The 12,500-nt window shown below is 36.6% G+C and overlaps 1 protein-coding gene and 1 long non-coding RNA gene across 2 annotated transcripts in view; one reads left to right on the top strand and one right to left on the bottom strand.

Annotated features, from left to right (window-relative positions):
- LOC128074698 (circumsporozoite protein-like) overlaps positions 1 to 12,500 on the bottom strand; it is a 48,906-nt gene that overhangs the window by 292 nt on the left and 36,114 nt on the right. Inside the window, exon 5 of the mRNA XM_052670732.1 lies at positions 1 to 437. This exon is cut by the window's left edge and continues 292 nt beyond it. Coding sequence (XP_052526692.1) covers positions 298 to 437 — 140 coding nt within the window. The 3' untranslated portion in view covers positions 1 to 297. The remainder of the gene's footprint in view (positions 438 to 12,500) is intronic.
- The window catches only part of LOC128074694 (uncharacterized), a 39,254-nt gene continuing 29,250 nt past the window's right edge, over positions 2,497 to 12,500 (top strand). Inside the window, exons 1-2 of the long non-coding RNA XR_008203328.1 lie at positions 2,497 to 2,702; positions 12,331 to 12,412. This is a non-coding gene — a long non-coding RNA (uncharacterized LOC128074694). The remainder of the gene's footprint in view (positions 2,703 to 12,330; positions 12,413 to 12,500) is intronic.

The following is a 12,500-nucleotide window of genomic DNA, read 5'->3' as shown; positions in this document are numbered from 1 at the left end:
GGTTAGGGTTAGGGTTAGGGTAAGGATTAGGGTTAGGGTTAGGGTTAGGGTAAGGGTTAGGGTTAGGGTTAGGGTTAGGGTTAGGGTTAGGGTTAGGGTAGGGTTAGGGTTAGGGTTAGGGTTAGGGTTAGGGTTAGGGTTAGGGTTAGGGTTAGGGTTACGCTTAGGGTTAGAGTTAGGGTAGGGTTAGGTTTAGGGTTAGGGTTGGGTTAGGGTTAGGGTTAGGGTAGGGTTAGGGTTAGGGTTAGGGTTAGGGTTAGGGTAGGGTTAGGGTTAGGGTTAGGGTTAGGGTTAGGGTTAGGGTAGGGTTAGGGTTAGGGTTAGGGTAGGGTTAGGGTTAGGGTTAGGGTTAGGGTTAGGGTTAGGGTTAGGGTTAGGGTTAGGGTTAGGGTTAGGGTTAGGGTTAGGGTTAGGGTTACGGTCAGGGTTAGGGTTAGGTTTAGGGTTAGGGTTAGGGTTAGGGTAGGGTTAGGGTTAGGTTTAGGGTTACGGTTAGGGTTAAGTTTAGGGTTAGTGTTGGGGTTAGGGTTATGGTTAGGGTTAGGGTTAGGGTTATGGTTAGGGTTAGGGTTAGTGTTAGGAAAGGGTTAGGGTTAGGATTAGGGTTAGGGTAGGGTTAGGGTTAGGGTTAGGGTTAGGGTTAGGGTTAGGGTTAGGGTTAGGATTAGGTTTAGGGTTAGGGTAGTGTTAGGGTTAGGGTTAGGGTTAGGGTTAGGGTTAGGGTTAGGGTTACGGTTAGGGTTATGGTTGGGGTTTTGGTTAGGGTTAGGGTTAGGGTAGGGTTAGGGTTAGGGTTAGGGTTTTGGGGTAAGAGAAAACCCCTATTTTTAGTTGAAAATCTGAGATTTTTGGATGAAAACCCCTTTTTTTGGAATTTTGGCGCCGTTTATTTGGATATGCTGCTTTTTATTTATCTTTTGGAGTCATTTTGTGTGATTTTGGGGTCATCTATTTGGTTTTTGGTTTCATTTTTGGAGATTTAGTTGTTCTTTTTTGGGAGTTTGGGTTCATTTTTTGAGATTTTGGGGAGTTTGATTGGGATTTTGGGATTATTTTTGGAGATTTTGGAGTAGTTTTTTGGGATTTTGGGGCCATTTCTTGGGATTTTGTTGTTGTTTATTGGGATTTGGGGCCATTTATTGATATTTTGGGGCAGTTTTTGGGGATTTTGGTACTGTTTCTTGAGATTTTGGGGCCGTTTTTTGGGATTTTGGGTCCCTTTTGGTGATTTTGGGCCATTTATTGGGATTTTGTGGCCCTATCTCAGCATGTCTTTGCCGTTTATTGGGTTTTGGGGCCATTTATTGATATTTTGTGTCAATTTTGGGGGATTTCAGCGCAGTTTCTTGAGATTTTGGGGCTGTTTATTAGGATTTTGGGCCATTTTGGGAGATACTGTGGTCATTGAATGGGAAAAACAGGGATTTGTATGAGAAGTCCTCAGATTGAAGGGGAAAAACCCCAGATTTAGTACAAAAAACAGGGATTTCGAGCAGAACAGCTCAGATTTAAGGGGAAAAACAGGGATTTCTTTGAGAAAACCCCAGATTGAAGGGGAAAATCAGGGATTTTGAGCAGAAAAATGCAGACTGAAGGGGAAAAACCCCATAAATAAGGGGAGAAATGGGGAATTCAGGAAGAAAAAGCCATATTAAAGGGGAAAAACCCAGACTGAAAAAAGAAACAGGGATTTCTATGAAAATAAGCGATATTTCAGGTTAAAAACAGGGATTACTGTGAAAATAAGCGATATTTCAGGGGAAAAACAGGGATTTCTATGAAAATAAGTGATATTTCAGGGGAAAAACAGGGATTTCTATGAAAATAAGCGATACTTAAGGTTAAAAACAGGGATTTCTATGAAAATAAGCGATATTTCAGGTGAAAAACAGGGATTTCTATGAAAATAAGAGATATTTCAGGTTAAAAACAGGGATTTCTATGAAAATAAGCGATATTTCAGGGGAAAAACAGGGATTTCTATGAAAATAAGCGATATCTAAGGGGAAAAACAGGGATTTCTATGAAAATAAGCGATATTAAAGGGGAAAAACAGGGATTTCTATGAAAATAAGTGATATTTCAGGTTAAAAACAGGGATTTCTATGAAAATAAGTGATATTTCAGGTTAAAAACAGGGATTTCTATGAAAATAAGCGATATTAAAGGGGAAAAACAGGGATTTCTATGAAAATAAGTGATATTTCAGGTTAAAAACAGGGATTTCTATGAAAAAAAGTGATATTTCAGGTTAAAAACAGGGATTTCTATGAAAATAAGTGATATTTCAGGTTAAAAACAGGGATTTCTATGAAAATAATCGATATTTCAGGGGAAAAACAGGGATTTCTATGAAAATAAGCGATATTTTAGGGGAAAAACAGGGATTTCTATGAAAATAAGCGATATTTCAGGTGAAAAACAGGGATTTCTATGAAAATAAGCGATATTTAGCGGTTAAAAACAGGGATTTCTAGGATAATAAGCGATATTTAAGGGGAAAAACAGGGATTTCTATGAAAATAAGCGATATTTATGGGGAAAAACAGGGATTTCTATGAAAATAAGCGATATTTCAGGTTAAAAACAGGGATTTCTAGGAAAATAAGCGATATTTCAGGGGAAAAACAGGGATTTCTATGAAAATAAGCGATATTTCAGGTTAAAAACAGGGATTTCTATGAAAATAAGCGATATTTCAGGTGAAAAACAGGGATTTCTATGAAAATAAGTGATATTTCAGGGGAAAAACAGGGATTTCTATGAAAATCAGCGATATTTCAGGGGAAAAACAGGGATTTCTATGAAAATCAGCGATATTTAAGGGTAGATTGAGGGTTAGGGTTAGGGTTAGGGTTAGGGTTAGGGTTAGGGTTAGGGTTAGGGTTAGGGTTAGGGTTACGGTTACGGTTATGGTTAGGGTTAGGGTTATGGTTAGGGATAGGGTTAGGGTTAGGGTTAGGGTTAGGGTTAGGTTTTGGGTTAGGGTTAGGGTTCGGCTTAGCGTTAGGGTTAGGGTTAGGGTTAGGGTTAGGGTTAGGGTTAGGGTTTTGGGTTAGGGTTAGGGTTTAGGTTAGGGTTAGGGTTAGGGTTAGGGTTAGGGTTAGGGTTAGGGTAAGGGTTAGGGTTAGGGTTAGGGTTAGGGTTAGGGTTAGGGGTAGGGTAGGGTTAGGGTTAGGGTTAGGGTTAGGGTTAGGTTTAGGGATTGGTTTAGGGTTAGGGTTAGGGTTAGGGTTAGGGTTAGTGTAAGGGGTTAGGGTTAGGTTTAGGGTTAGGGTTAGGCACAGGGTTAGGGTTAGGGTAGGGTTAGGGTTAGGTTTAGGGTAGGGTTAGGGTTAGGGTTTTGGGGTAAGAGAAAACCCCTATTTTTAGTTGAAAATCTGAGATTTTTGGATGAAAACCCCTTTTTTTGGAATTTTGGCGCCGTTTATTTGGATATGCTGCTTTTTATTTATCTTTTGGAGTCATTTTGTGTGATTTTGGGGTCATCTATTTGGTTTTTGGTTTCATTTTTGGAGATTTAGTTGTTCTTTTTTGGGAGTTTGGGTTCATTTTTTGAGATTTTGGGGAGTTTGATTGGGATTTTGGGATTATTTTTGGAGATTTTGGAGTAGTTTTTTGGGATTTTGGGGCCATTTCTTGGGATTTTGTTGTTGTTTATTGGGATTTTGGGCCATTTATTGATATTTTGGGGCAGTTTTTGGGGATTTTGGTGCTGTTTCTTGAGATTTTGGGGCCGTTTTTTGGGATTTTGGGTCCCTTTTGGTGATTTTGGGCCATTTATTGGGATTTTGTGGCCCTATCTCAGCATGTCTTTGCCGTTTATTGGGTTTTGGGGCCATTTATTGATATTTTGTGTCAATTTTGGGGGATTTCAGCGCAGTTTCTTGAGATTTTGGGGCTGTTTATTAGGATTTTGGGCCATTTTGGGAGATACTGTGGTCATTGAATGGGAAAAACAGGGATTTGTATGAGAAATCCTCAGATTGAAGGGGAAAAACCCCAGAATTAGTACAAAAAACAGGGATTTCGAGCAGAACAGCTCAGATTTAAGGGGAAAAACAGGGATTTCTTTGAGAAAACCCCAGATTGAAGGGAAAAATCAGGGATTTTGAGCAGAAAAACGCAGACTGAAGGGGAAAAACCCCATAAATAAGGGGAGAAATGGGGAATTCAGGTAGAAAAAGCCATATTAAAGGGGAAAAAACCCAGACTGAAAAAAGAAACAGGGATTTCGATGAAAATAAGCGATATTTAAGGGGAAAAAGTGGGATTTCAATGAAAATAAGCGATATTTAGTGGTTAAAAACAGGGATTTCTATGAAAATCAGCGATATTTATGGGGAAAAACAGGTATTTCTATGAAAATAAGCGATATTTCCGGGGAAAAACAGGGATTTCTATGAAAATAAGCGATATTTAAAGGTTAAAAGCAGGGATTTCTATGAAAATAAGCGATATTTATGGTGAAAAACAGGGATTTCTATGAAAATAAGCGATATTTTCGGGGAAAAACAGGGATTTTTATGAAAATAAGCGATATTTCAGGTGAAAAACAGGGATTTCTACGAAAAATAAGCGATATTTAAGGGGAAAAACAGGGTTTTCTATGAAAATAATCGATATTTACTGGTTAAAAACAGGGATTTCTATGAAAATAAGCGATATTTTCGGGGAAAAACAGGGATTTCTAGGAAAATAAGCGATATTTCAGGGGAAAAACAGGGATTTCTATGAAAATCAGCGATATTTCAGGTTAAAAACAGGGATTTCTATGAAAATAAGCGATATTTCAGGGGAAAAACTGGGATTTCTATGAAAATAATTGATATTTCAGGTTAAAAACAGGGATTTCTATGAAAATAAGCGATATTTCAGGTGAAAAACAGGGATTTCTGTGAAAATAATCGATATTTAGTGGTTAAAAACAGGGATTTCTATGAAAATAAGCGATATTTAAGGAGAAAAACAGGGATTTCTAGGAAAATAAGCGATATCTAAGGGGAAAAACAGGGATTTCTATGAAAATAAGCGATATTAAAGGGGAAAAACAGGGATTTCTATGAAAATAAGTGATATTTCAGGTTAAAAACAGGGATTTCTATGAAAATAAGTGATATTTCAGGTTAAAAACAGGGATTTCTATGAAAATAAGCGATATTAAAGGGGAAAAACAGGGATTTCTATGAAAATAAGTGATATTTCAGGTTAAAAACAGGGATTTCTATGAAAAAAAGTGATATTTCAGGTTAAAAACAGGGATTTCTATGAAAATAAGTGATATTTCAGGTTAAAAACAGGGATTTCTATGAAAATAATCGATATTTCAGGGGAAAAACAGGGATTTCTATGAAAATAAGCGATATTTTAGGGGAAAAACAGGGATTTCTATGAAAATAAGCGATATTTCAGGTGAAAAACAGGGATTTCTATGAAAATAAGCGATATTTAGCGGTTAAAAACAGGGATTTCTAGGATAATAAGCGATATTTCTGGTTAAAAACAGGGATTTCTATGAAAATAAGCGATATTTATGGGGAAAAACAGGGATTTCTATGAAAATAAGCGATATTTCAGGTTAAAAACAGGGATTTCTAGGAAAATAAGCGATATTTCAGGGGAAAAACAGGGATTTCTATGAAAATAAGCGATATTTCAGGTTAAAAACAGGGATTTCTATGAAAATAAGCGATATTTCAGGTGAAAAACAGGGATTTCTATGAAAATAAGTGATATTTCAGGGGAAAAACAGGGATTTCTATGAAAATCAGCGATATTTCAGGGGAAAAACAGGGATTTCTATGAAAATCAGCGATATTTAAGGGTAGATTGAGGGTTAGGGTTAGGGTTAGGGTTAGGGTTAGGGTTAGGGTTAGGGTTAGGGTTAGGGTTAGGGTTAGGGTTACGGTTACGGTTATGGTTAGGGTTAGGGTTATGGTTAGGGATAGGGTTAGGGTTAGGGTTAGGGTTAGGGTTAGGTTTTGGGTTAGGGTTAGGGTTCGGCTTAGCGTTAGGGTTAGGGTTAGGGTTAGGGTTAGGGTTAGGGTTAGGGTTAGGGTTAGGGTTTTGGGTTAGGGTTAGGGTTTAGGTTAGGGTTAGGGTTAGGGTTAGGGTTAGGGTTAGGGTTAGGGTAAGGGTTAGGGTTAGGGTTAGGGTTAGGGTTAGGGTTAGGGGTAGGGTAGGGTTAGGGTTAGGGTTAGGGTTAGGGTTAGGTTTAGGGATTGGTTTAGGGTTAGGGTTAGGGTTAGGGTTAGGGTTAGTGTAAGGGGTTAGGGTTAGGGTTAGGGTTAGGGTTAGGCACAGGGTTAGGGTTAGGGTAGGGTTAGGGTTAGGTTTAGGGTAGGGTTAGGGTTAGGGTTTTGGGGTAAGAGAAAACCCCTATTTTTAGTTGAAAATCTGAGATTTTTGGATGAAAACCCCTTTTTTTGGAATTTTGGCGCCGTTTATTTGGATATGCTGCTTTTTATTTATCTTTTGGAGTCATTTTGTGTGATTTTGGGGTCATCTATTTGGTTTTTGGTTTCATTTTTGGAGATTTAGTTGTTCTTTTTTGGGAGTTTGGGTTCATTTTTTGAGATTTTGGGGAGTTTGATTGGGATTTTGGGATTATTTTTGGAGATTTTGGAGTAGTTTTTTGGGATTTTGGGGCCATTTCTTGGGATTTTGTTGTTGTTTATTGGGATTTTGGGCCATTTATTGATATTTTGGGGCAGTTTTTGGGGATTTTGGTGCTGTTTCTTGAGATTTTGGGGCCGTTTTTTGGGATTTTGGGTCCCTTTTGGTGATTTTGGGCCATTTATTGGGATTTTGGGTCCCTATCTCAGCATGTCTTTGCCGTTTATTGGGTTTTGGGGCCATTTATTGATATTTTGTGTCAATTTTGGGGGATTTCAGCGCAGTTTCTTGAGATTTTGGGGCTGTTTATTAGGATTTTGGGCCATTTTGGGAGATACTGTGGTCATTGAATGGGAAAAACAGGGATTTGTATGAGAAGTCCTCAGATTGAAGGGGAAAAACCCCAGATTTAGTACAAAAAACAGGGATTTCGAGCAGAACAGCTCAGATTTAAGGGGAAAAACAGGGATTTCTTTGAGAAAACCCCAGATTGAAGGGGAAAATCAGGGATTTTGAGCAGAAAAATGCAGACTGAAGGGGAAAAACCCCATAAATAAGGGGAGAAATGGGGAATTCAGGAAGAAAAAGCCATATTAAAGGGGAAAAACCCAGACTGAAAAAAGAAACAGGGATTTCTATGAAAATAAGCGATATTTCAGGTTAAAAACAGGGATTACTGTGAAAATAAGCGATATTTCAGGGGAAAAACAGGGATTTCTATGAAAATAAGTGATATTTCAGGGGAAAAACAGGGATTTCTATGAAAATAAGCGATATTTTCGGGGAGAAACAGGGATTTCTATGAAAATAAGCGATATTTTCGGGGAAAAACAGGGATTTCTATGAAAATAAGCGATACTTAAGGTTAAAAACAGGGATTTCTATGAAAATAAGCGATATTTCAGGTGAAAAACAGGGATTTCTATGAAAATAAGAGATATTTCAGGTTAAAAACAGGGATTTCTATGAAAATAAGCGATATTTCAGGGGAAAAACAGGGATTTCTATGAAAATAAGCGATATCTAAGGGGAAAAACAGGGATTTCTATGAAAATAAGCGATATTAAAGGGGAAAAACAGGGATTTCTATGAAAATAAGTGATATTTCAGGTTAAAAACAGGGATTTCTATGAAAATAAGTGATATTTCAGGTTAAAAACAGGGATTTCTATGAAAATAAGCGATATTAAAGGGGAAAAACAGGGATTTCTATGAAAATAAGTGATATTTCAGGTTAAAAACAGGGATTTCTATGAAAAAAAGTGATATTTCAGGTTAAAAACAGGGATTTCTATGAAAATAAGTGATATTTCAGGTTAAAAACAGGGATTTCTATGAAAATAATCGATATTTCAGGGGAAAAACAGGGATTTCTATGAAAATAAGCGATATTTTAGGGGAAAAACAGGGATTTCTATGAAAATAAGCGATATTTCAGGTGAAAAACAGGGATTTCTATGAAAATAAGCGATATTTAGCGGTTAAAAACAGGGATTTCTAGGATAATAAGCGATATTTCTGGTTAAAAACAGGGATTTCTATGAAAATAAGCGATATTTATGGGGAAAAACAGGGATTTCTATGAAAATAAGCGATATTTCAGGTTAAAAACAGGGATTTCTAGGAAAATAAGCGATATTTCAGGGGAAAAACAGGGATTTCTATGAAAATAAGCGATATTTCAGGTTAAAAACAGGGATTTCTATGAAAATAAGCGATATTTCAGGTGAAAAACAGGGATTTCTATGAAAATAAGTGATATTTCAGGGGAAAAACAGGGATTTCTATGAAAATCAGCGATATTTCAGGGGAAAAACAGGGATTTCTATGAAAATCAGCGATATTTAAGGGTAGATTGAGGGTTAGGGTTAGGGTTAGGGTTAGGGTTAGGGTTAGGGTTAGGGTTAGGGTTAGGGTTAGGGTTAGGGTTACGGTTACGGTTATGGTTAGGGTTAGGGTTATGGTTAGGGATAGGGTTAGGGTTAGGGTTAGGGTTAGGGTTAGGTTTTGGGTTAGGGTTAGGGTTCGGCTTAGCGTTAGGGTTAGGGTTAGGGTTAGGGTTAGGGTTAGGGTTAGGGTTTTGGGTTAGGGTTAGGGTTTAGGTTAGGGTTAGGGTTAGGGTTAGGGTTAGGGTTAGGGTTAGGGTAAGGGTTAGGGTTAGGGTTAGGGTTAGGGTTAGGGTTAGGGGTAGGGTAGGGTTAGGGTTAGGGTTAGGGTTAGGGTTAGGTTTAGGGATTGGTTTAGGGTTAGGGTTAGGGTTAGGGTTAGGGTTAGTGTAAGGGGTTAGGGTTAGGTTTAGGGTTAGGGTTAGGCACAGGGTTAGGGTTAGGGTAGGGTTAGGGTTAGGTTTAGGGTAGGGTTAGGGTTAGGGTTTTGGGGTAAGAGAAAACCCCTATTTTTAGTTGAAAATCTGAGATTTTTGGATGAAAACCCCTTTTTTTGGAATTTTGGCGCCGTTTATTTGGATATGCTGCTTTTTATTTATCTTTTGGAGTCATTTTGTGTGATTTTGGGGTCATCTATTTGGTTTTTGGTTTCATTTTTGGAGATTTAGTTGTTCTTTTTTGGGAGTTTGGGTTCATTTTTTGAGATTTTGGGGAGTTTGATTGGGATTTTGGGATTATTTTTGGAGATTTTGGAGTAGTTTTTTGGGATTTTGGGGCCATTTCTTGGGATTTTGTTGTTGTTTATTGGGATTTTGGGCCATTTATTGATATTTTGGGGCAGTTTTTGGGGATTTTGGTGCTGTTTCTTGAGATTTTGGGGCCGTTTTTTGGGATTTTGGGTCCCTTTTGGTGATTTTGGGCCATTTATTGGGATTTTGGGTCCCTATCTCAGCATGTCTTTGCCGTTTATTGGGTTTTGGGGCCATTTATTGATATTTTGTGTCAATTTTGGGGGATTTCAGCGCAGTTTCTTGAGATTTTGGGGCTGTTTATTAGGATTTTGGGCCATTTTGGGAGATACTGTGGTCATTGAATGGGAAAAACAGGGATTTGTATGAGAAATCCTCAGATTGAAGGGGAAAAACCCCAGAATTAGTACAAAAAACAGGGATTTCGAGCAGAACAGCTCAGATTTAAGGGGAAAAACAGGGATTTCTTTGAGAAAACCCCAGATTGAAGGGAAAAATCAGGGATTTTGAGCAGAAAAACGCAGACTGAAGGGGAAAAACCCCATAAATAAGGGGAGAAATGGGGAATTCAGGTAGAAAAAGCCATATTAAAGGGGAAAAAACCCAGACTGAAAAAAGAAACAGGGATTTCGATGAAAATAAGCGATATTTAAGGGGAAAAAGTGGGATTTCAATGAAAATAAGCGATATTTAGTGGTTAAAAACAGGGATTTCTATGAAAATCAGCGATATTTATGGGGAAAAACAGGTATTTCTATGAAAATAAGCGATATTTCCGGGGAAAAACAGGGATTTCTATGAAAATAAGCGATATTTAAAGGTTAAAAGCAGGGATTTCTATGAAAATAAGCGATATTTATGGTGAAAAACAGGGATTTCTATGAAAATAAGCGATATTTTCGGGGAAAAACAGGGATTTTTATGAAAATAAGCGATATTTCAGGTGAAAAACAGGGATTTCTACGAAAAATAAGCGATATTTAAGGGGAAAAACAGGGTTTTCTATGAAAATAATCGATATTTACTGGTTAAAAACAGGGATTTCTATGAAAATAAGCGATATTTTCGGGGAAAAACAGGGATTTCTAGGAAAATAAGCGATATTTCAGGGGAAAAACAGGGATTTCTATGAAAATCAGCGATATTTCAGGTTAAAAACAGGGATTTCTATGAAAATAAGCGATATTTCAGGGGAAAAACTGGGATTTCTATGAAAATAATTGATATTTCAGGTTAAAAACAGGGATTTCTATGAAAATAAGCGATATTTCAGGTGAAAAACAGGGATTTCTGTGAAAATAATCGATATTTAGTGGTTAAAAACAGGGATTTCTATGAAAATAAGCGATATTTAAGGAGAAAAACAGGGATTTCTAGGAAAATAAGCGATATTTAATGGGAAAAACAGGGATTTCTATGAAAATAAGCGATATTTCAGGTTAAAAACAGGGATTTCTAGGAAAATAAGCGATATTTCAGGTTAAAAACAGGGATTTCTATGAAAATAAGCGATATTTCAGGTGAAAAACAGGGATTTCTATGAAAATAAGTGATATTTCAGTTGAAAAACAGGGATTTCTATGAAAATAAGCGATCTTTAAGGGGAAAAACAGGGATTTCAATGAAAACAAGCGATATTTCAGGGGAAAAACAGGGATTTCTATGAAAATAAGCGATATTTCAGGTTAAAAACAGGGATTTCTGTGAAAATAAGCGATATTTCCGGGGAAAAACAGGGATTTCTATGAAAATAAGCGATATTTCAGTTTAAAAACAGGGATTTCTATGAAAATAAGCGATATTTTAGGGGAAAAACAGGGATTTCTATGAAAATAAGCGATATTTAAGGGGAAAAACAGGGATTTCTATGAAAATAAGCGATATTTAAGGGGAAAAACAGGGATTTCTATGAAAATAAGCGATATTTAAGGGGAAAAACAGGGATTTCTAGGAAAATAAGCGATATTTAAGGGGAAAAACAGGGAATTCTATGAAAATAAGTGATATTTTAAGGGGAAAAACAGGGATTTCAAAGAAAACAAGCAATATTTCAGGTGAAAAACAGGGATTTCTATGAAAATAAGCGATATTTCAGGTTAAAAACAGGGATTTCTGTGAAAATAAGCGATATTTTAGGGGAAAAACAGGGATTTCTAGGAAAATAAGCGATATTTAAGGGGAAAAACAGGGATTTCTATGAAAATAAGCGATATTTAAGGGGAAAAACAGGGATTTCTATGAAAATAAGCGATATTTAAGGGGAAAAACAGGGATTTCTATGAAAATAAGCGATATTTAAGGGGAAAAACAGGGATTTCTGTGAAAATAAGCGATATTTTAGGGGAAAAACAGGGATTTCTATGAAAATAAGCGATATTTAAGGGGAAAAACAGGGATTTCTATGAAAATAAGCGATATTTACTGGTTAAAAACAGGGATTTCTATGAAAATAAGCGATATTTCAGGTTAAAAACAGGGATTTCTATGAAAATAAGTGATATTTCAGGGGAAAAACTGGGATTTCGTTGAAAATAAGCGATATTTTAGGGGAAAAACAGGGATTTCTATGAAAATAAGCGATATTTCAGGTGAAAAACAGGGATTTCTGTGAAAATAAGCGATATTTCCGGGGAAAAACAGGGATTTCTATGAAAATAAGCGATATTTTCGGGGAAAAACAGGGATTTCTATGAAAATAAGCGATATTTAATGGGAAAAACAGGGATTTCTATGAAAATAAGCGATATTTCAGTTGAAAAACAGGGATTTCTATGAAAATAAGCGATCTTTAAGTGGAAAAACAGGGATTTCAATGAAAACAAGCAATATTTCAGGTTAAAAACAGGGATTTCTTTGAAAATAAGCGATATTTCAGGTTAAAAACAGGGATTTTTATGAAAATAAGCGATATTTCAGGTGAAAAACCGGGATTTCTAGGAAAATAAGCGATATTTCAGGTTAAAAACAGGGATTTCTATGAAAATAAGCGATATTTCAGGTGAAAAACAGGGATTTCTATGAAAATAAGCGATCTTTAAGGGGAAAAACAGGGATTTCAATGAAAAGAAGCAATATTTCAGGTTAAAAACAGGGATTTCTATGAAAATAAGCGATATTTCAGGTTAAAAACAGGGATTTCTATGAAAATAAGTGATATTTCAGGTTAAAAACAGGGATTTCTATGAAAATCAGCGATATTTCAGTTTAAAAACAGGGATTTCTAGGAAAATAAGCGATATTTCAGGGGAAA

Source organism: Tympanuchus pallidicinctus, unplaced genomic scaffold (genome assembly GCF_026119805.1).
Source record: "Tympanuchus pallidicinctus isolate F22 unplaced genomic scaffold, pur_lepc_1.0 scaffold90, whole genome shotgun sequence".
Taxonomy (NCBI): Eukaryota; Metazoa; Chordata; class Aves; order Galliformes; family Phasianidae; genus Tympanuchus; species Tympanuchus pallidicinctus.
Note: the sequence above shows the minus strand (reverse complement) of the source record. Positions and strands in the feature narration are given on the sequence as shown.